This window comes from Scylla paramamosain, chromosome 45 (assembly GCF_035594125.1).
Source record: "Scylla paramamosain isolate STU-SP2022 chromosome 45, ASM3559412v1, whole genome shotgun sequence".
Taxonomy (NCBI): Eukaryota; Metazoa; Arthropoda; class Malacostraca; order Decapoda; family Portunidae; genus Scylla; species Scylla paramamosain.
Genome location: NC_087195.1, coordinates 6,342,501 through 6,366,196, shown reverse-complemented (window position 1 = coordinate 6,366,196; position 23,696 = coordinate 6,342,501). Strand labels below are relative to the sequence as shown.

The window sequence follows — 23,696 nt, the reverse complement described above, 5'->3', positions numbered from 1 at the left end:
TCGGTGTTTTAAGTATGTTTTGGGTGTATTTAGGAGTATTGTCGGGTATTTTGAGCTAGGGTAGTGAGGTTTGGAGGTGTTTAGGTGTGTTTAGGATGTATATTAGCTGTTATCTGTGTATTTTGGTAAAATTTTAGGTATTTTAAGTGTGGCTTAGAATGTTTTACGTGTATTTTATGTGTTTTTAATCTTGTGGGGTGTTTAGAATATACTGTGGAGTGTTTTGGTGTGTTTGGGGGTATATTGAGGTGTTGTGAGTTTGTTTGTTTGTTTGTTTGTTTTTATTTTGGGTGTTTTAGGTGTTTTGAGTGAGTTTTGGTGTGTGTGTGCGTGTGTGTGTGTGTGTGTGTGTGTGTGTTTGTGTTTGTGTGTGTGTGTGTGTGGAGTCTTTTGCGTGTATTTGAGTGTGTGGGGCGTATTGGGTTTGTTTTGGGCATGTTCTGTGGTGTTGTGGAGTGTTATTGGTGTGTTTGAATGAATTTTGCAGTGTTTTGGGTGTGCTTTGGATATTTTGAGTGTTTTGAGTGCGTTTGGATGAGTTTTGTGGATAGTTTGGGGTATTGAGAGTGTTTTGAGTGTGTTTGTGTGAGTTTTGTGGGTATTCTAGGGTGTTGTGGGTGCTTTGAGTGTGTTTGGATGAGTTTTGAGGGTAGTTGGTGTGCTGAGATTGTTTTGAATGTGTTTGGGTGAGTTTTGTGGGTATTCTAGGGTGTTGTGGGTGTTTTGGCTGTGTTTTTTGGATGTTATAAGCGCGTTTTGGTTGGGTTTGATGAGTTTTGTGATAGATGTTTTGGATGTTTTCAGTGCAATTTGGGTGTGTTTGGGTGAGTTTTTCGGGTATTTTGAGATGATATGGGGTGTTTTGAGTGTGTTTTGGATGTTTAAGAAGTGTTTTGGCTGTGTTTGGGTGAGTTTTGTGAGTATATTCAGGTGTTGTGGTGTGTTTTGAGTGTTTTGGATGTTTAACCGTGAGTTTTGTTGTATTTAATGATGTTTTCATTGTGTTTCAGGGTGTTTTGAGTGCAGTTTGGGTGTATTTGGGTGAGCTTTGTAGGTGTTTTTCAGTGTGTTAAAGGGGTATTTTGGTTAACTCTTGCATTAGTGAGGTGGACAGAATAGGATTTGCTGGTGAAAGAGATGCAAATGAAGATACTGGTTAATTCTTACATTAGTGAGGTGGAGAGAATAGGGTTTACAGGTGAAAGAGATGAAAAATGAAGATACTGGTTAATTCGTGCATTAGTGAGGTGGAGAGAATAGGGTTTACAGGTGAAAGAGATGAAAAATGAAGATACTGGTTAATTCATGCATTAGTGAGGTGGACATGATAAAAGAATAAATATTTGTTTTAAAACAGACAATTTCCAATAGGGAGATAAATTAAAGAGGTCATTCTGTGTTGCTCACTTTACTTAAATGGTAAAATTCATTCTCGTCACTGAACAAATATCACAATCTTTACCTTTACAAAATATACATAAGAAATACAAATAAAAATACACATATGTTGATAGAAATTTGTCTGCTGCCATTTTGTTCAGTGTCATACAGGGAATATACAGGGTGCTGCAGAAATACCTCCCACATTTTAGAGGTTAACAATAGGAGAAATATAGGAGGTACTTCTGCAACACCCTGTACAACACATGACACACACTGTACTTGTAACACTCATAAGAGAGAGTTACTGAAGTGTGTATATTTATATATGTGTATGTATGTATATAATTTATGTATTTATGTATGTTTCTATGTATACATGTAAACTTGACAAATGAGATTACAGTACTTTAAACTAACAAACACTTTGAATATTCACTTTGTCCTTATTCAGATCATTCTAATATATGTATGTATGTATGTATGTATGTATGTCAACAGCTACAACTGTAATCACTAATATGATTCCAAACTTTCAACCTAAATAATCCCTGAAGAAAATCTATATATAAAAAAAAAGGAAAGAAAAGAAACTAAAAGAAAATAATGGAGGTATAAAAGGAAAAAAATAAGAATTAACTAAGAAAACGACAAAGGAAAGGGAAGAAAAGCACAAAGAAAACTAAGAACTATCAAAGAAAAAAACATACAAAATAAAAAGAAATAAGAATAAAGTAAAACAAATTAATAAATAAGGCAGAGGGAAGAAGAAAACAAACAACACTGACAAATAAAACATAATGAAAGAGAAAAAAAATAAGAATCAATCAATAATAAAAATAAAATAAAATAAAATAAAAAAAATGCCATACCTGAGGAACAATTAATATTATACTTGCAAGGCTTGTCAAGTGTACTTATGTATGCTATTGTAGACCTTGCTGTGTATTTCTTTGTATTAAGTACATGTTAGCTGCATATTTATCCAGGAGAGTGTGTGTGTGTGTGTGTGTGTGTGTGTGTGTGTGTGTGAATCTCTCCTCAGTAAATAAAGTTTTGTCTTTATATTTCACACAGCTTTCATTTAATCTTCATTTATTTATTTTATTTATTCATTTATTTTCCACTTCCTTGTGTAATAAATAGTCTCACATATCTCCTGTAGGAAGTCTCTCTCTCTCTCTCTCTCTCTCTCTCTCTCTCTCTCTCTCTCTCTCTCTCTCTCTCTCTCTCTCTCTCTCTCTCTCTCTCTCTCTCTCTCTCTCTCTCTCTCTCTCTCTCTCTCTAAGGCAGGCTTCACCTCTTTCCCTGTTTATTACAATCATTACTACATTTATTTCATCCCCTTCACAAATTTTGCATTTAAGTTTATCATATGCTAACAATTAGTGCTAGTTTAAATATAGAAATTTTCAAAAGTAACTCTGCGTGTGGGTTTCGAAAGGTGGTCCCAAGACTGTCCCCTTCCTCTGATAGCATTGCTTGATGTAATGCATAAATACATCATTGATTTACTTAACCTTGCAGTGTAACTAAAATGCAGCCTCCTATTTAACTGAAGCTCATAGTGACTGCATAAGAGGTGCCATCCTAGCCCTAGTAGACTTAAGGAAACTGGGTGTAATAAGCTGCTAGTCACTGTGTAGGTGTGGGTGTATTGGGTGTGGGCTGTGGGTGCTGCCTAAGGGTGATGTCAGAAAGGCCATTCTGTTTTGCCTTTAGACTGTGTGGAAGTGAATACGTTGCCTTGGTTGTTTGTTGTTGAGTTTTGTAATAGCCAAGATAGAGTTTTCTTTTTTTCTGAAACTTTTTGTTGAATGAGTATTTTATCATTCATTCATTCATTTATTTACTGTATTTTCTTCTGTATTTAGTGGAAAATGAGTTACTTTTGTTGCCTGAAATATTTTGGAGAAGACAATTTTCTTTGTTTCCCTGTTAGTTGCTCTACACCCAAAACACTTTCTGGAACATGACATCACTTCCTTGGACAGCTGTACACAGGCTAAAGGTAGAAGCCACATTTATTTGTAGGCCAGGACATGGAAACTACATCCAGATTTGTGGGACCTGAATCACCTTTCTTACACAAACACAACCATAATGTCACTTGGAAATGGCCATGCTCCCCCTCTCACAGACTTAAGGTAACTGAGTATTGGGTAAGAGATAGATTGATAAGGAAAGGTGTTAGGAGTGCTGAGGTCAAAGCAAGTATGTTATTATATTTCCCTTAAGTTTCCTCAGTGTTTATTTCCCTATTGAACGTTCTAGTACAGGTTTTCCTCGCAGTCTTTCCTCGCGTGAATTAAAAGTTGAGTTTGGTCAGGCATTTACTTGGTAGGGATTACTGGAGGTTAAATACAAGGAGTTTCCCACAAGATGAAGTAGATTAGCACCCAGTTTGTTGTGATATAAAGTGATTTCTCTGCAACAAATTAGGTTAAGACTATCAAAGTGAGGAATTGCTGTAGGTGAAATAGACATTGTTCCCCAAGATAAAATTAAGTTAGGAGTTTATGATAATGGGGGAAGGTTAGCAATTTACCATTTTAGGAAGCAGTTTAAGAGACTTCACTGGGAAATGCTTATTGTTTGTAGAATTCACATAAATCTAATTATGTTAGATTTAGTCATTAGGTTAGTTAGAGAGTTCATCATGGGGTAGAACCATTACTGAAAAATCTTTGCGTACTTTGTTTAAATAGAAGTTTTAGCAAGTATTAGCAATTCTGTCATTTTCCCTTCTGTTGTGCCCTTAGCTGGCCTCCTTCAGACACAGAGAAGCTTTTACAGAGAATGAGAACTTCTGTAAGGGAGAACCAGTCAACTAGTGAGAGAAAATAACAGTACAGTGGCTTCATTTTGTCTCCTTACTGAGAAAATAACAGAAGCATTGACTTGTTACCTGAACGTAAACTGAGTGACGAATTTGTATCTTTCCCTTGTACTTGAGTCACGTGGCATCACTCCTCATCACATCACCACACAGACAGCCACAGATTGAATGCTGAGTGAAGGATTTGTATGTTTTCACTGTTGTACTTCATCACCACAAGGACACCACGTGCTCTGAGTCACGTGGCATCACTCCTCGTCACATTGCCACACAGACAGCCATAGATTGAATGCCAGCGAAGGATTTGTATATTTGCATTGTTGTACTTCATCACCACAGACACTGCATGCTTTGAGGCATGCAGCATCAATTACACATCACTTTACAGCACGGACAGCCGGCCAGACCGTCAAGCACACCACAGCACATCACACAGCAACTACCAATGCCCCACTGCTCCCTGCTCCTGGTGTGATAAAGTGGACCAAGGCCTGTGTTTTGCAGCATCTTGTTCTCTCACTTCTTTCAAACACCTCATAAATTACTTGTTCTCAAGAGTGTTTTTTTTTTCCATTGGCAATTTATTTTCTTGAGTCACCACTAGGATTATGAAAACACCCTGAGAATCTTGGCAATTTCCTCAGTAGCCTGTTGAAAGCCGTGGAGACAAGATGCTGAAATGTTTAAGGGTGCAGATCCTTATCTTGATGCTTTTATTGAGTTTATTTACCTTATTTGAGGGTATTTTAATCCTCTTAAAGGTGTTCTGATCCTTTGTAAGGGTGTTTCAATCCCCCATGAAGGTATCTTGGTCGTCTATGTGTGCAAAAACTACTACTTGATCCTCCACACCTGAGGGATCCTAGTGCATGGCAGCGCAGTGCATGTGGTCCTGCCTCCCGTTGCGTCGGGACTGCTACAGGTGAAGGCTCAGGTGTGCCGGCAGCGTGCTGGGCCAGAGGTGCAAGTGTGTCACCGTCAGCGCTTGTCACGCCATCCCAGCCATCTGGACAAGCGGTTATCGACTGCTCTCCGGCTTGGCGTGCATGTGATTGGCTGAGCGCGTGGGCAGAGGCATCTGTGTGTCTGCGTCGGAGAAGGACAAGTCACAGATCAAGGAGAAATGGTCAGAGGGGTATGCAAGGCAGGGGGCGCGACCAGGACCCAGGTCCTCCTCTGTGGGCACGTCCACTCCACCGGTGACCTGAAGCGACTCTGGCGTGTAGAAGATGTAGTCAATGTTGTGGCAGCAGTCCACATCCCCGCGGACCTTCCATGTGGAGTAGTCTGGCTCAGACCCACCATTGAGGTAGGCATACGAGGACCGTAGCCGAGTGGATGCTTCCGTCATGGTGGAGTAGACAGGCTCAGTTGGCTCGGCGTTGAAGTCCCCACACACTATTGTCGGCTCGTTGCTGCGGTGGGTGTTCAGGAAGGAGAGGAGGTCCTTGCCTTGCTCGTTGCGGAGGGAGGCGAGGAGCGCGCCCTGCCTGGCCTTGAGGTGTGTGGTGAGCACCAACAGGCGCCGCCCACTGCTTCGCTCCTCCAGCACCAGCAGAATGGCAACCTGGTGATGGGGAGAGATGGTTAGGACTCTGGCAACCTGGTGATGGGGAGGGATGGTTAGGACTCTGGTAACCTGGTGATGGGGAGATATGGTTAGGATTTTGGTACCTGGTGATGGGGGAGGAATGGTTAGGACTTTGGCAACCTGGTGATAGGGAGAGATGGTTAGGACTCTGGCAACCTGGTGATGGGGAGGGATGGTTAGGACTCTGGCAACTTGGTAATGTGAGGTTATGAATGTGTGGCAGTCTGGTGATGGGGAAGGTTATGAATGTATGGCAAGCTGGTGATGGGAAGGAATGGTTAGGAATGATGAATAGTTTAGGAATGCATTGTGGGTCTGATTAGTAAAATTAAAAATTATGAAAAATATTATACACACACACACACACACACACACACACACACACACACCTGGTTGCTCTGAACATGCCACACTTCCACCACACGTGACTCTTTCTTCACCAGTTCGAACTTGTTGTCGTCCCAGAAGATTGCACACCCATCTGGTCCATTGTTGTTGGGCAGGTAGAGGCACGGGGAGTCTGGCTTGGGCATGAACACCCCCCGGTACCCCTGCCTGGCCAGTACCTTCTCCAGATACCCGAAGTGGTCCACCTCCTGCAGGAAACATGGCTTGGTTAGGCTTGGTTTGAGTTTGAGTTGGTTTGGTTTCAGTCTTAGCCTGAACTATCTCAGCCTCACACCTGCACTTCACCTGGGGCATCAGTAATCAGGAGACTCACCTGTAGACAGAGGACGTGGGGCAGGTGTGTCAAGACCTCTTCTAGAATGCGGAATTTGCGAGTGTCCCATTCCAGTGCCTCCCTCGGACACTGGGCGAAGTTGTCAGCGTGTGTTCCCAAGGCTGAGAAAGTAGAGAGGTGGATAGTGAGGTGGAGATAGTGAGGGAAATGGATAAACTACTACTACTTCTACTACTTTCTTATCTATCCTCTCCTTGTCTCTCATCTCTTCCTCCTCCTATCTCTTTCCTCTCATCTCTTCATTATCATCATATCCATTCCTCCTTTTCCCACCACCACCATCACTACAACTACAACTACTACAACAACAACAACAAACTAACCTTGAGCCAAGATATTCCACTGCATCACTCTGAAGGAAGAAGGGTTGGAGGGCGGAGGAAGGGGTGCCTGTGTGGGGCTGGGCAGGGAGGCGTTAGGGATGGAGGGGAGTGGAGGTGTCCGATAGAGGCGTGGGAGGAGTGGGGGGAGGTGTGCAATGGGCTCCCTCACCCATTGCAACAGTGCTCTGCCGGCTGCCACCCCGTCAGGCACTCCAACCTTATCCTCTGCACACTCAACCTTCTCAACTTGCGGCTTTGATGTAAAGCTGCCCATTCTGGAAGGTAAAGATGTATTAGATTAAGTACCCTGGTAGTTTGTAAAGACAGTGATATATTAACCTTAGTACCACTTTTTAGTTTGTAGAGAGAGGGAGGGGCAAGTTAAGTTCAGTAAAGGGATATGCTGACCTTAGTATTGGTACATGGCTAGACTGATAGATGAAAGAATGGAAAGATTAAAAACAAGAAATAAGGGAATTAACAAAAAGCCATTAGGGCTACATATGGCAGTTCTTGTATTAAGCAAGTCTACCTATTTCCACCCGTCATCTCTATCCACATTTGTCTAATCCACTTTTAAAGGTTGGTGTTGATGCAGCACCAGCAACCTGAGTACTGGGGGTTCCATCTGTCTGTGAGAACCAGTTTCCTGACAGCTGAGAACCAGTTTCCTCGGGATGTCATTAGCTGATGTTTACTGTGATCATTTCAAAACTGCAGAATTTTGTGAACTTATTTTTATTTATTTTTTTTATTTTTTTTTTAATGAAAGGGATGGATTTGTTTTGTTTAATTTAGTTTTGGATGTCACTGCTATACTACTACTACTACTACTACTACTACTACTATTATTACCACTACTACTATAATAAAAAAAAATTCGATAAATATTAGGTAACTACAGACGTGTTTGTTCCTCCTCCCACCACTACCACTACCACTTCAGTTACCACCACCGTTATTATTATCCTGTTCCTTTTTTTTTTTCACCCCTAGGACGAGCAGACGGCAGCCCTTAGACAAGACCTGCTGAATGCCTCTACCCTCGCTACGCACTTAACAAGACGCGGCAACGAAGGCAAGATGAAAATACCTCAATTTTTTTGTGCTTATTAGAGGTTAGAAGATAAGAAACAAGATAAGGAGATTGCAAAAGGATTCTTATCACTGGGGACTTATAATCTGCCATCGTCACCAGTAAGTCAATCTAGCTTACTCTCTATTTACGCTATTAATTAACATAGCGCTGCTGACTTAGCTCCTCTCATTATTACTGTGTGACCTCAGTTTTTTTGTTATTTTTTATTTGTTTTTTTTTGTTTGTTATTGTACAATTTGAATGTCAAGTTTATATGATTACTACTACTACTACTACTACTACTACTGCTGCTTTCGCCTTGTCATTCAGCAACTTATCATCATTTACGAATCTAACCTTGTTTATTTACTTTTTGTTACTGCCTCTGTGCATGCGTGTGCCTTGCATTATCTAAGGCATGCACTCTCCTCCACACTTTTTTTTAGCCATAATCCTGTTTGTTTATTAATGAGTGTTTCTCCTCGCATACCCGTCCGCCCACAACTTATTCAAGGGCGTGCGGTCAATAGGCCGTCTGTGGACTGAATTAGAAGACCCTGTACTTACAAATGTTAATGAAAACTGGATATGTGTTGCTAAGAGAGAGAGAGAGAGAGAGAGAGAGAGAGAGAGAGAGAGAGAGAGAGAGAGAGAGAGCCGCGTAGAAAATAATACTTGCAGAGATAAAATACTTGATAATGAATACTTGAGTAGAAATATAAGGAAGTATGTAATTATGTTTAGTTGTTTATCAGTTTTTGCAGAAATGACGAAAAGAATGGCACGTAATAAGCATTCTCTCTCTCTCTCTCTCTCTCTCTCTCTCTCTCTCTCTCTCTCTCTCTCTCTCTCTCTCTCTCTCTCTCTCTCAGACCGACCTTCACTCATGCAAATAAATTAATAAATAAATGGTCAGAATAGCAGGAAGTCTATACCACTACTATTGGGTTCTGGGTAACCTCGCCTCGCCTGCAACATAGATGGCACCACTTGCTGATAGGTGGATTCATTCAGTTTTACTAGGCTTCACTATGGTAAAAAAAAAAAAATAAATAAAATAAATAAATAAATAAATAAAAATAATAAAAATAAATAAATGAAATAAAATAAATGAATAAAAATTAATAAGTCAAAAAAAAAGAAAACTCAAGGCTACGATGTTTGTTCTCAAGTATTTTTTTTCTTTTTCATTGATGATGTTGATATGTTGTTACACTACCACTAGAATCATAAATAGAAAAAAAAAAAACTTGAAAAGACTACGATGAAAAAAAAAAAAAATAGCATCCATTGCAGCACACACACACACACACACACACACACACACACACACACACCCTTGAAAGCAACAATACCATTCATTAGAGCGTGTTCAAAGCGTGCAAACACGAAGCACGGAAACGTTTAACAATACAGTGCTCACTTTCAAGGGTACCTTCAAGCATTAAAATCTGCATTCTCTGGCAAGGCTCAGTGCAAGGCAATATAGTTAATGGCTTAAGGAGTTCACCTTCGATACAGGTGTTTGTATGTGTGAAAGGGCCTTAAATCAGGTTCTTCTTTTTTTTTGTCCTGGGGTTAAGTTAGAGCACACATGGTCATAAGGTTGAGAAAAGGTTCAGATTTGAGTTTTTTTCAGTACGTAAAACTGTTTTAGTCGATTTAAAGGTGTCAGAACAAGGTTATATGGGATGAAAAAAAAAAGGTTAAAGATTTTAAATGTAATAATAGTAATAATGATAATAATAAAGTGGTAATAACACTAGTAGTACGTAGAAGGGTAGTGATAGTAGTAATAGTTGTATAAATCACTTGATAAGTAAATTAATCAAAATAAAATAAGTAACAAACAAATAATCAATCATGATGCACCAATTACATAAGTCACCCTTCCAAACGCACTCCTAGTTAGCCAGTCTCTCAACAGATGGCGAGCACTTTTGTTTACCTGGCACCGCATCACCACAACCCCGATACTGTGAACAGGAAAAGTACCCATTGTAATATTACCTGGCCTCTTCCTTACCCACTACCCTCACGATACCATTAGCACCACAATGAGGAAGGAAACACGGACATATTACATTTCCTACCGATACCTCTCAGCCTTGCTAACGGGATGGGATACAAAAAACAGGGTAGTGTAAGATCTTTCATAACACTATAGAGTGGCAAAAACATGCATTTTAAGAAGGTATAAGTGTATTTAGAAGCTAACGTACCCTTCAATGCGGCCTATAGCTGTCATTGCGAACCGTAGGAGGCACGGAGGGTGGGGAACAACACAGGAACATTGGCCAGAAACACGGCTTACACAACACGCATAATACGAGTTAGCAAACACTTCTGCCTAGCGCTGCCACACACAGGCTACTAATACGCTCTGCCTGACGCCTTCACAACCACCACAGGGTCAGGGAACGGGAGGAACACCACGGAATAGGAGCTAGAGTGTGTGTTTCTGGTGTCGGTTCTGCTACGTGTGTCTTTGCAGTGCTCTGAAGGTCGTATGTGTGTGTGCGTGTGTCCGTGTGTGTGTATACGTGTGTGTGTATGTGCTTTGTTGACCTCTGTGCGTGCTCCCAGTATGCACTTCAAGGGTTTGTCTGCACGTCCTTGGCTAGCCGGAGTAACTGTGCTTGTGGAGGGACCATTATTATTATTTCAGTGTGCATTGGAGAGGGGGACGCCGAGAGAAAACGGGCGATTTTTTACACTTCAAAGGGAAACGTAAATATATGGGTGGGTTATTTCAGTAATTGTTTTTTATTTGGTATATATAGTGAGTTTGCTTCACTCTTGGCTATGTTGATAATGGCTTAGGTGTTATTTATTTATTTAATTTTAGTGGAAGGTAAAGTGAAAGGGAAACTTTGATAAAATGGTGTATTATTTAAGGAACTAGTTTTGTGAGTGAAATATTCATCATAATAGTGTGTGTGTGTGTGTGTGTGTGTGTGTGTGTGTGTGTGTGTGTGTGTGTGTGTGTGTGTGTGTGTGATAGTTTCTTAATTAATGGGATAGAGAAATAAGACGTAGACAAAATGACTGAAGGAGTGAAGTGAATAACAATTTGCGGTGTTATTCGAGTGCAGTTGTGAATGAGAGAAATGTGATGCTTTTGATACAGTTATGATTGTGACGTTGAGATGTTCTAGATGCGATTAATAAGTGGTAGAAGCAGTGTAGATGCTTGACTATGGAGATATAACACTAACATAGCAAAACAGACGAATATACTTGTAAAAAATTAATAAATAACAGCGAAAAAAGACTATACATAAAGATGGCAGTATGAGAGAAAGCTGTAATGAATGCAGTTATGAAAATATTAATGTATATATTTTGACAGTAGTTACGTCCTTACAGTGCAATAAATATAAAGATAAGTTTTTTTTTTCTCAGTGATGCAGTCCATACGTGTTAGAAGCTTATGTAACAGCACAGGTGGAAATAATTTGATGTTAATTGATGTAATAGACATAAATAACAATAGAAATTCACTGATACAATGTCTTACAAATATGAATAATGCTTTAGGTAACGATAATTGTGTGTGTGTGTGTGTGTGTGTGTGTTAACCTCTGTGACCGCTTCCTCCCCACAAACCATGATTACCAAGGCCACGGAAGAAGAATCAATGGAGGAGGAGGAAGGAGGAGGAAGGAGAGGGTGGAGGTGACTGAGGAAAACGGGAAGAGGAAGAATTTGGGGAGGAGGAAGTTGTTTGGGGGAAAAGGGTTAAGGTATTATAATTTAGGGAATTTCAACCGTGATTTCATTTTTTTTTTATTGACGCAGTTATTTAATTTTCTTTTATTATTTTTCGTGGTGGTTAGAATATTTATTCAATGGTGCGTGTGAGGTGCGTGTAATTAGATAAATGAACTGGAACCAAAATTATATAAACAAACAAATTGTTCATATGATTTATGTTCGTGCTGTCGTGTTTATTTATTTTGGTCTCGTTTGTCATTTTGGTTCCAGTTCATTTATCTAATTTATTTATTTATTTATTTTTTAGTTAAGATTTTTATATCATTATTTGTTTCTTTTTCTGGCTAATTTATTTTCTTTGTTTTATTTGGAGATGAGTTGTTTTATGACAGTGACGTCATTGCAATTACGTAGTTAATTTGTATATATTACTTTATTTGCTTGTACATAATTTACTTTCACTTCAGTTAATTACCTATGATTAATACTGGCATTAGTGACATATTTAGTTAATCATATACTATTTATTTATTAATTTATCTATATTCACTCATTCATTCATAGTTTACCAGTTACTCAGTTAATCTAAACCACACGTACAGAAAAAATAATAATAACGATAGAAAATAACAATAAATAAATAAAACATGATAAACAGAAAAAAATAAAGAGAAAGAAAAAAAATCTTAGAGAGAGAGAGAGAGAGAGAGAGAGAGAGAGAGAGAGAGAGAGAGAGAGAGAGAGAGAGAGAGAGAGACGCATTCCTACTATCACGGGTTTCTTAATTGCATCCTCAGTTTCTTTTGCTTCCTGCCTCGTGTGACTGTGGGGGGACTTAAGGATTTCCTCACATATCTTATCATGCACTTGTCAACCTCTCATCGTCACATTTCCCCTTTCTCACTGTCACTTGTTGTTCTTTCGCTCTTATTATCTTTATTTTTCCGTCTTGTGTCATTCTTATCTTTCGTTTCTTTTTTTTTGTGTCTTCTTTTCTTTCCTTCATTTATTTATTCATTTCCCCTGTACTTTCTTTTTCTCCTACCTACCTACCTTTCTACTCTCTTTCTTCTTTCTTTCTTTTTTTCTTCTCCTTTGTTGCTTCGTCTTCCCTTTTTCTCTTCATCAGTCAGCCAATCAGTCGCTCTTACGGTTACCATCCACTCAGAAAAAAAAATCTCACAAAACTTTCATCTCTACCGACACTTCTTTGACTTACGCAAGGAAATCTCTCAAGGAAAACTTTATGCTCTTCAAAAGTTCAAGATTTCAACAGACCTCCCACTGAATATGAAAAAATATGGTTAAAAAAAAAAAGAGCGAGAGAGAAAAAAATGTTGTGTAATGCTTGAAAGTTCATAAGTTCAACAGACTCTTCAATTAGCTAAACAAAAATAAAGTGACGTAAATTTTATTGTTGAAAAAATGATGGTCACAGAAAGTTCACGATCTTAAGAATTTTTCCCATGAGTTTAACTAAATATAGATCAGAAAATGCTGAACGAAATAAACTTTGTGATATTCGAAAGGTCATAATTTCAATAGATTTACCATTTATCATACGAAAATATATATAACAAAAGCGTTAATACCCTTGGAAGGACCGCAACTTTAATCAATATCTACCATTTAAACACAAGTTTCCAATTATAACACAGTAATTTACCCCTCAACAACTTACGAATCTTGATAGAGAATACCCATTTAAAACCAACAAAACCCACAAAAAACACAATTTCCTTCCATTTAGCTCAAGACTTCCACAGAGAAACCTCGAAAACAAAGCGACTGACAACCTCGACAACCTCTCTCTCTCACGTCTCGCATCACACTGCCAGCCATCCCAACACGACACTGCGTCACTAGCCTCGCCTTTCGCTCTCAGTGGCGGTTTGTCTCACGCATCAGTTCCCGTCCACTCCACGCTCACCTGAGTCTGGTTACCTCAAGGTCGTGACGTCACCGCTGCGTCACTAATGGCCGGGGTGACGCTACCACCACCACCACCACCACCGTCACCACCACACAGGAAGAAGAGCGCAGTGTTCATGAGATCTCACCTTTCTCTGGTAATGAACTAGAAGAGGACTGACTGACTGACTGACTGACAGCTCTCTCTCTCTCTCTCTCTCTCTCTCTCTCTCTCTCTCTCTCTCTTCTCTCTCTCTCTCTCTCTCTCTCTCTCTCTCTCTCTCTTTGGTAGGTTGGTCATATAATGTAAATATTTTTCATGACTCAGTGTTTTTCTCGTGGTTTGAGAGAGAGAGAGAGAGAGAGAGAGAGAGAGAGAGAGAGAGAGAGAGAGAGAGAGAGAGAGAGAGAGAGAGAGAGAGAGAGAGAGAGAGAGACAGGAAACGAGGGCAGGAAAGAATGAGAAAATGATAGAGGAAGTTGTGAAAAGAAAAAGAAATAGCGAAGGAGAGAGAGAGAGAGAGAGAGAGAGAGAGAGAGAGAGAGAGAGAGAGAGAGAGAGAGAGAGAGAGAGAGAGAAAATTGATTGAAATGATTGTAAAATGAATAACTAGAACCACAACAGCGAGGTCATAGGGCGCCGCTTGAGCAGGAGAGTGAGTCAGTGAGAGAGAGAGAGAGAGAGAGAGAGAGAGAGAGAGAGAGAGAGAGAGAGAGAGAGAGAGAGAGAGAGGGAGATTGTGTGGGAGGAAGAGATGGAGGGAAGGAAGAAGAGGAAGAAGTGAGACAGGAAGTGGGACGACCTTGTGTGAGGAAGAAGGAAGTTTTCCCTCTCTCTCTCTCTCTCTCTCTCTCTCTCTCTCTCTCTCTCTCTCTCTCTCTCTCTCTCTCTCTCTCTCTCTCTACAATTATCAACTTCACCACCACCATCTCTAGATCAGTTTTTTGTTTTTCCTTTGTATTCCTCCTTCTCCTCTCATCTTCATCATCATCATCGTCATCATCATGTAAGAATGGCCAAAAAAAAAAGAGGGGTGTGGGAAGAGTAGAAATAGCAGTAGTAATAGTAATAGTAGTAGTAGCAGTAGTAGTAGTAGTAACAAAAACATCAGTAGCATCAATAATTACAACGCAGAGCAAACATCGCCGCCCTTCTCACCTGGCCAAGGGCGCAGGTGTGTGTGTGTGTGTGTGTGTGTGTGTGTGTGTGTGTGTGTGTGTGTGTGTGTGTATTAATGTGGAAATACCAAAGTGTCGTGTGGATCTTATGTATCGAGAAAATTATTTCTAAGAAGAGAAGGAGGAGGAGGAGGAGGAGGAGGAGGAGGAGGAGGAGGAGGAGGAGGAGGAGGAGGAGGAGAAGGAAGGGAAGAGTAGGGGGTTGCAGAAAAGAGGAAGAGGAAGAAGAAATGCAAAGGAAGAATTAGGAGCAAGAGGAAGAAAAGAAGGAAACAGAAAAGAAGAAGAAGAAGAATTTATATATACAAGAGGAGGAGGAGGAGGAGGAGGAGGATTAGCAAGATTTAGTCATCTCATCTACACACACACACACACACACACACACACACACACACACACACACACACACACACACACACACACACACACACACACACACACACACACATAACAACCCTTGATCTTTGCATTACCCTCCCCCCTCCCCCCCTCAAACAACTCCACCCAGCCTACCTAACCCCCCACCTCCCCCCCCCCTTCCCTCCCTGGAACCTAATGTTTACCCTGACAGACAGACCACACACACACACACACACACACACACACACACACACACACACACACACACACACACACACACACACACACACACACACACACACACACACACACGCTTCCTTCCTTTTTCTCTCGTTTACCTTCAACCTTCATCACCATCATCATCATCACCACCACCACCATCATCATCATCATCATCATCATCATCATCATCATCTCTTCGTTCCGTCACTCACGAAAATGAATGAAGATGTTTATTGTTTTTCGTTTATTTATTTATTTATTTATTTATTGTTAATTGTTGAAGAATGTAAGGTTTATATATACAAGAAAATAATGTATTAATTGTATGTGGAGTTTTTGTTTGTTTGTTTTTTTTGTTTGTTCCTTCCTTCCTTTCTTAATTTCTTCCTTTATTTACTGATTTATTTATTTATTCATCTATTTGTTCTTGGATTCTTTATATTCTACTTTAGACTAGTAGAGAGAGAGAGAGAGAGAGAGAGAGAGAGAGAGAGAGAGAGAGAGAGAGAGAGCACATTCTAAACACGAAAATATTAAACTTACATTTCTGAAGACTACCTTCCATTAACTTTATAATAACAATAAAGAAAAAATAATAAATAAGCAGGTACGATAATTGAAATAAAACGTACGAAGTCTCTCCCAGGCGAAAATAAAATATAACATGGAGAATTACACTTGTACGGTCACTCAAATAAAGGAAAAAAACGAAAAAGCGAAGGAGAAAAGGAATTTAAAAAAAGACGAAAATAATAATAATAATAATAATAATAATAATAATAATAATAATAATAATAATAATAATAATAACTAAAGTATATATAAATCCGTTGAAGGAAGGAAAGAAGGAAGGTTTAGAATTACAAAAAAAAGAGATTAGGAGAGAGAATGTGAACAATGTAAATAGGAATTGTAAAAGGGGGAAAACGAAAGATTAAGAGAAATAGATAAATATAAGGAAGCTGGAAAAATATGAAAAAAGAAAAAAAATGATGACGTATTTAGAGATTGTGAAAGATGCGAAGGAAATGATGGAAGAAATGAACGTGGAAAGATGCAAGAAAGTTAGAAAATTATAAGAGATAGGGAGAAAAAGAGAGAGACAGAGAGGAAAAAAGATGAAAGAGGGAGAGGATAACGTAGGAAGGAAACAAATTAAATGTAAAAAAAAAAAAGTAGAGAGAATAAAGAAAAAAAAAACGATGAAAGAGAGGGAGAGGAAAACGTGGGAAGCTAACAAATTGTATAGAAAAAAGAGAAGCAGAGAGAAAGAGAGAGAAAAAAAAAACGAAATAGAGGAAGAGGAGAATGTATACGAAACTAGCAAATTAATCATATAAAAAAAAGAGATAGAGAAAAAAGTAATAAAAGAAAGGAAGAGTAGAGTGAAGAAAGATAAAGAATATAGATAAGAAAAAAATATATATAAAGAGAGAAAAAAGTGACACGTATTTAAGAATTATGGAAGAAATGAAGAGTGGAGGGAGGGAAGGGAAACAAACATGGAAACAAAAGGAAACAGACAGGTAAAGAGAGAGGGAGGGGAGGGAAACAGACAGACACAGGAACAGGTGGTAATTAAGGTGTATGGGAGTGCCTGGCCGGAAGATCTCACCTGGAGCAACACCTTGACTTCTGACACGCTGACTGAGGAACAGGAAGAGGAAGTGTAGCCGCCGCAGAGAGAGAGAGAGAGAGAGAGAGAGAGAGAGAGAGAGAGAGAGAGAGAGAGAGAGAGAGAGAGAGAGAGAGAGAGATGGTATACATCTAAGAAGATAGACTAAACGTTACTTCTTATTATTATTGTTATTGTTGTGTTAAGTAAAGTTAGGTACGGTTAGGAGGTGGTGGTGGTGGTGGTGGTGGTGGTAGTAGTAGTAGTAGTAGTAGTAGTGTAGTAGTAATAGTGGTAGTAGTAGTAGTATTGAAACACAGACTGAAACGAGAAACTAGAACACACACACACACACACTTCACAAACTCCTGAATCCTAACCTAAAATCAGTAAAAACACACACCCGAACAAACACAAACAAAGAACAATGAAACAGGTAAACAACAAATAAACAAATAAAGAAAAAAACAATAAATAAAAAAACAATCAACAGGTAAAAAAAAACAACAGATAAACAACAAAGACATTACTCACCTGACGAGGTAGAGGAGAAGCTGCTTTGGGGGCACGTAAGGCTTGAAAGAGGCTGCAGGCGGCTTGGTTGCGTCGTCTCTGTCGCTTCCAGACGTGAGGGAGAGACGGGCCAGGTGCTCCGCCATCTCTAGGGACTCCCGAAGCTCCTGCAGGGACTGCATGGTGGTGGTTGCTCCTCTTCTTGGTGTTCTTAAGGTGTTAAGTTAGGTTCTTGTAGGTGAGTGGGTGGTGGTGGTGGTGGTGGTGTTATGTGTCGTATTCAATTCTTTCCTTATCTCTTTCTTTCTTGTTCGTGCAGTGCCTGTGTCAATCAATCAGTCAGGGCGGTCAGGCAATCACATCAATCTTCCGCACGCTTCTTCTTTTTCTTCTTCTTATCTCGTAATCTTCTTCCGTTTTCAGAATTCTTCGCTCACTTTTCGTTCGTTTTTTTATCCTCTCCTACTCAAGTTTTTTTTCCTTCTGTTTTCTGTTACTGTGATATTAAATAACAGCCAGAAATGCTTTGTCACTAACTTTTTTCTTCTTTAATCTTACAGCAGTGTGAAGTGAATGGCCGTGTTTGAATAGAGAGTACCTTTTTTAATTAATTTTGCCACCTGAGCACACCTGATCTTCTTCGCAGTGTTCAGATTTTGTTTTCTTTACATTCAAATCTTTTATTTCAACCAGACAAATAGTTTATGATTATTTTTCATATGAGGTTTGAGATTACTGTTCTTTATGGTCGTGTTCTTTTTGTAGATTCAGATTCTCTCTTAAAAGGACTGGATTCTCTTCCTAATAGATTTCAATCCTCTTGAGTTCAGATTCTCTTCCCCGGTCACTCGTGTATCAGTGTCACTAGCTATTTGTTCACTTAATTTCCCTTGTCACTGTAGTTCTTGTCGTCATCTTTCTCTCTCTCTCTGTGTGTCTGTCTCACACCTGCAAAGATGAGAAAGAATGTTAAGTGGTGGTGATGGTGGTGGTGGTAATGAGTGTATAAGAGCATAACAAGAACAGCAACACAACTAAATAAACTTTGTCATTTATTTATCTATTTATTTACTTATTCATTGTTTTTTTGTTTGTTTGCTTTCTATTCCTCGTCCGTTTAATCATTTCATAACATCATTCATCACTTCATAATTTCACCATTTCACGAACCCATCACCTCACAACCTTATCTCAAATCCGTAGCCTCATAACATCACCACCATCACCATCACCACCTTCACCTGCCAATCTCATAACATCACTACAACCTCATAACCTTCATTCCATCACCTCATTATGCATGGGAAGCACACGAGGACACACACACACACACACAGAGAGAGAGAGAGAGAGAGAGAGAGAGAGAGAGAGAGAGAGAGAGAGAGAGAGAGAGAGGATCTTAATTATCACCTATAGCGTTCTCAAAGCTTATTTTTCCCTATTACGTATTTTTTTTTATATTATTTTATTAGTTATCATTGTATGAAGGTTTCTGATAGGGATCATTAAAATTTCATCAATTGTTAACTTCATTATATTCTTTTCAAGGTTACTAGGAACATAACAAGTAAACATTTAAATCCCCATTCCTCGATGCATTTAAAAAGTCCCCCATCCAAACATTTAAATCCCTATCTAATATGCATTTAAATCGCTCCATCTGCTTATATTTAATCCCCAGCTGACAGAGACACGTATTCTGAAACACTTCGCTCTCTCACCTGGACTATTTTCAAAGGCCACAGAGATGATTAGCCAGGTTTTCAATACTGTTTCTTCTGTTAATAATGTAGAAATCTTGTTAATCTGTCACTAGAACTCTTAAAAACACCCTTAAAGACCTGTATCATTTCAACCGCTAGAGTCTTTTGAATATAGTGGCCACAGAGATGATCAGCCAGGTTTTCAAGAGTGTTTCTCCTGTTAATAATGTACAAATTTTGTTAATCTGTCACTAGAACTGTAAAAACACCCTTGAGATCTGTGTCACTTCAACCGCTCGAGTCTTTTCAGTGTAGTGGAGGTGCTGCGCAGAAGTGTTTGGCAATATGGTGCATAGTACATTTAAATCTCCGAAGATGAATAATGTTAGTTTTATTCGTCATGACAGCTGATTTTTTATTTACTTTTTTTTTTCTTGGAGAATTGTCCTTGTTTAGTTTATTGTTATTTTAGAGTGATTTAATATTTTTTATGCAGATTTTGTTATGAAATATTGTTGGTTTAAATGTTCCTTCAGTCAGTCAGTTGATCAGTCATTCACTTACTCAACCAATCGTTACTTCATTCATTCATTCATTCATTCATTCAGTCAGTCAGTCAGTCCGCCACAGTTAATAATGAAGACCTAGTAAACACAAACACACACACACACACACACACACACACACACACACACACACACGACAATGTAAATGGAATCACAGGGAAGTCCTCGGGTTGCAGTGAAATGCAGAAGAGACATTGGTTGAAGTACCCCCACCACTCCAGCCTCGCCCTCTTAGTGTTCCCCGGCGCCGCCCTGCCAGGCATTCCCGAGGGCGTGAGCGGAATGGCAAGTGGCGTCAGTTTCACCACTTCATTCCAAGGATTTCCCGGAGATTCACTGCAGCAAAGTGGCCCAGTTTGAACTTTGACTGAAGGACTGACTGATTAACTGATTGGCTGACTGACTGGCTGACTGAATGACTGACTGACTGATTGGCTGGGTGACTGACTGACTGACTGACTGACTGACTGACTGATTAGCTGGATGACTGACTGACTGATTAACTGATTGGCTGACTGACTGACTGATTAGCTGGATGACTGACTGACTGATTAGCTGGCTGACTGACTGACTGACTGATTAGCTGGGTGACTGACTGACTGATTGACTAATTAGGTGGCTGACTGACTGACTGAATAACTGACTTTACGTGATACAGTCAAACTTGCAAGTCAAAAATAATGAAAGTAAATTTAAATAAAGAAATAAATAATCCAACTATCAACACACACACACACACACACACACACACACACACACACACACACACAGGGAAGGGACAGTCTGGTGGGCCGCTCTGCCATAAATAAACAAATACTTAAATAAAAATAAGCTGTTATCGTGTCTGTATCAGTTTCCTTCCCATTTATTTTTACTGATTTAATTTTTTTTCGGTTGAATTTTAATCTTTTACATCTTTATTTATTTTTTTTTACGTTCGTTTAATTTTAACTTAGTTTACTGATTTACAATTTCAATTTATACTTTTTTTCTCAACTTATTTTCTCTTTACTATGTTTTTTTTTCCGAGTTTTTATTTTTATTCTTACACATTTATTTTCCATGCATTTTCTTCTAATTTCCAGCCATTATTCACTTCCTCCTTTTCGTTTTCTCTTATATACTTTTGTAACAAGACCTTAACTTTCATTTACTGTTTCCTTACACTTTGAAAACTGCCACTTCATGCACGAGGGAACGCAGAACCAACATAAACGAAATAAGTGGAATAAAAATAGAGCGAAGCATTACACATCGAACTTAGCTAAGGAGGAGGAGGAGGAGGAGGAGGAGGAGGAGGAGGAAAACTACAAAGATACAAACACTTCACACAGGGTAATGAGACAGCCAGTTTTATCTTTCACGGGGAATTCTCGCTAGTTTGTTATTTATCGCCTCACCGCGTCGCATTCCACTTGTCTTTCCCAATATGATTAACTTTTTATTTATCTTTTTGTTGTTAATTCATGTTGGGAGTGGCATCTTCAATTATTCTTTTGTCTGCTGCATTTATTTTGTTTTTGTTTCCTTTTGGCTAGATCCCTTCTTACATATAAACACACACACACACACACACACACACACACACACGGAAGGAATTATATCACATTAACAATACTGACAACAAAAAGGGCAATTTCCCAACGTTATTATTACTATTAGTGCTTTTCTCGACTAAATGGCAGGAGGAGGAAAGGGGGGGAAGGAAGGAAGAGCCTTGTTTTTCAGGGCGTGGACGGATGCTGGGAAGAGGAGGAGGAGGGAGGTGGAGGAGGGAGAGTGGGGGGAGGTGTTGCGTCTTTCTGGGAACACTTCATTGCCTTGAATGTAGAGCAACACTTATCTTTTTCCAGTCTTTATTTATTGATTTATTTACAATTTACTTCAACAAACTACTTCCCCCCTCTTTATTCATTTATTCTGATTAATTTACTTTCACTTTCGAGTTTACGAGTACAACATTGATTTTTTCCCTTCATTTACTTATTAATTTATTTGTTCATTGATTGACTTTTTTATTTTTATTTTTGAGTTTACTATAATACTCAACTTTCTCCCCATCTCTATTCATTCATTCATTCATTCTCATTTACTTCTAGGATCTTGGTGTTAATGATGCGTTACGGAGATTGGAGGACACACACACACACACACACACACAAACACACCGGACATGCCTCAAAATTAAACTTTCTCTTCAAACCACATAAAAAAAGAGGGAAGGAAACGCAATTTAACCTAATAAAACAGGAAAAAAACACAAACACAACACTCACAACACAATCAGACCAACACTCCATTACAAGACAGAGCGTAACACTAAAATATCACGTAGAAAACGACGCGCACTCACAGCGAACACGTGGATAAAGAAAACGAGTGGCGGGGAGACACACGGCGGGATCCGACTGAGCTGGCTGAAGGGAGAGGCTGTGACTGAGTGGTGGTGGTGGGGTGGGGAACTGGATGAACAGGGGGTAGTGGGAGGTAGTGGGGGTGGGAATTGGGAGGGTAGTGTAGGGCTGTATGTGATTGGAGGAACGGGAGGAGGGTTCGGAAGGTATAAGGAAGGGCAGAAGCAAGGCGTGAAGGAAGGGGAGGAGCTGTACTGTTCTGCTACTTATACAATGGATATGTAACTCTATATACCTCTTGTGTTGAGACTTGTTGCTGCCTTGCGTAACGGTGAGACAGACAGACAGACAGACAGACAGACGTAATTAAGAACAAGATAATAAGTTACAGTACACAAGAGACTGAGAAGAAAGGAATAATAGCTACAGAAGAATAAGAAGAGAGATGCAGAGGGTTAGGTAACAGAAAAAAAAAGGAAATAGGAAGCATGTAGTAGTAGTAGTAGTAGTAGTAGTAGTAGTAGTAGTAGCAGTAGTAGTAGTAGTAGTAGTAGTAAAAGGAGAGAAGAAAGAGGACGAGGAGAATTAAAACGAAAAATCAAAACCACAAAAAAAAATGATAAAAAAGAAAGAAAGAAAGAAAGAACGAGATGAAGAAGAGAATAAAACAAGAAAAAAAAAACATACATAAACAAAACAGAACACACACACACACACACACACCTTAAGGACTCGATGATCACACTTGCACAGACAAACTTCTCTCAATCTCTCCACTTCCCACGCACACATGCACACACAACATAAAACCACAAGCCACAGGACCCCCACAGAACCTTGTTGCTGAGTAGGGCGGGGTGTAGCGAGGCGGGGAGTTGGCGGGAAACAGCGTCTGGTGGTTTTGAAGCGAGCGGGGCAGATGGAGCGGAGACTGAGCGGCGCGAACGGTATGACTGTTGAGCCGAGAGTGGTGGAGGCGACGCAAACGCTGGTGTTTATATGTGAATGTACTGTCTGTGTGTGTGAGTGTCTGCTGAGCGTGAGTCATGTGTGTTGCGAGGTGGTGGTGGTGGTGGTGGTGCTGGTGGTGGTAGTAGTAAGAGGATAAGAGATAATTCTTACTCATCTTTTTTTTTTTTTTTTTTTCTCTACGTACTATTATTGTTGTTATTGTTGTTGTTGTTGTTGGTGGTGGTGGTGGTGGTGGTAAGAGGATGAGAGATAATTCTTACTCATCTTTTTTTTTTCTTTACGTACTATTACTGTTGTTGTTGGTGGTGGTAGTGGTGGTGGTGGTGGTGCTGCAGCTGCTAGTGTAATTGTTATGTGAAATTGTTGATGTTGTTGTTGTTGTTGTTGTTGTTGTTGTTGTTGTTGTTTGTGTTGATGGTGGTGGTGTAGCAAGCTAACTGACCTTACGTTTGCACTATCAATCCTGAGAGAGAGAGAGAGAGAGAGAGAGAGAGAGAGAGAGAGAGAGAGAGAGAGAGAGAGAGAGATGCTTAATGCCTGCCTACCCGTATCCCTATAACCTGACCTTGGTGAGATCAGCGAGTCAGGTCACGCCAGGTGAGGTGAGCCAGACCACGTGACCTGCCGCTGT

At 39.7% G+C, this 23,696-nt stretch overlaps 1 protein-coding gene and 1 long non-coding RNA gene across 5 annotated transcripts in view; one reads left to right on the top strand and one right to left on the bottom strand.

Annotated features, from left to right (window-relative positions):
* The window catches only part of LOC135094355 (uncharacterized), a 48,117-nt gene that overhangs the window by 1,923 nt on the left and 22,498 nt on the right, over positions 1-23,696 (top strand). For all 3 annotated transcript variants that reach the window (XR_010263762.1, XR_010263759.1, XR_010263758.1), the window contains exon 2: positions 7,872-8,072. This is a non-coding gene — a long non-coding RNA (uncharacterized LOC135094355). The remainder of the gene's footprint in view (positions 1-7,871; positions 8,073-23,696) is intronic.
* LOC135094353 (nocturnin-like) lies at positions 2,552-23,077 on the bottom strand. 2 transcript variants are annotated; one of them, XM_063994385.1, is made up of 6 exons: positions 22,930-23,077; positions 17,492-18,418; positions 6,876-7,150; positions 6,532-6,653; positions 6,200-6,406; positions 2,552-5,786 (listed from the first exon to the last, which is right to left on the bottom strand). In XM_063994385.1, the coding sequence occupies exons 2-6, from the start codon at positions 17,650-17,652 to the stop codon at positions 5,238-5,240; spliced, it is 1,314 nt and encodes a 437-aa protein (XP_063850455.1). In that variant the 5' UTR covers positions 17,653-18,418; positions 22,930-23,077; the 3' UTR covers positions 2,552-5,237. The 2 variants fall into 2 exon arrangements, with proteins under 2 accessions (XP_063850455.1, XP_063850456.1); XM_063994386.1 differs by lacking the exons at positions 17,492-18,418; positions 22,930-23,077 and adding an exon at positions 10,176-10,560.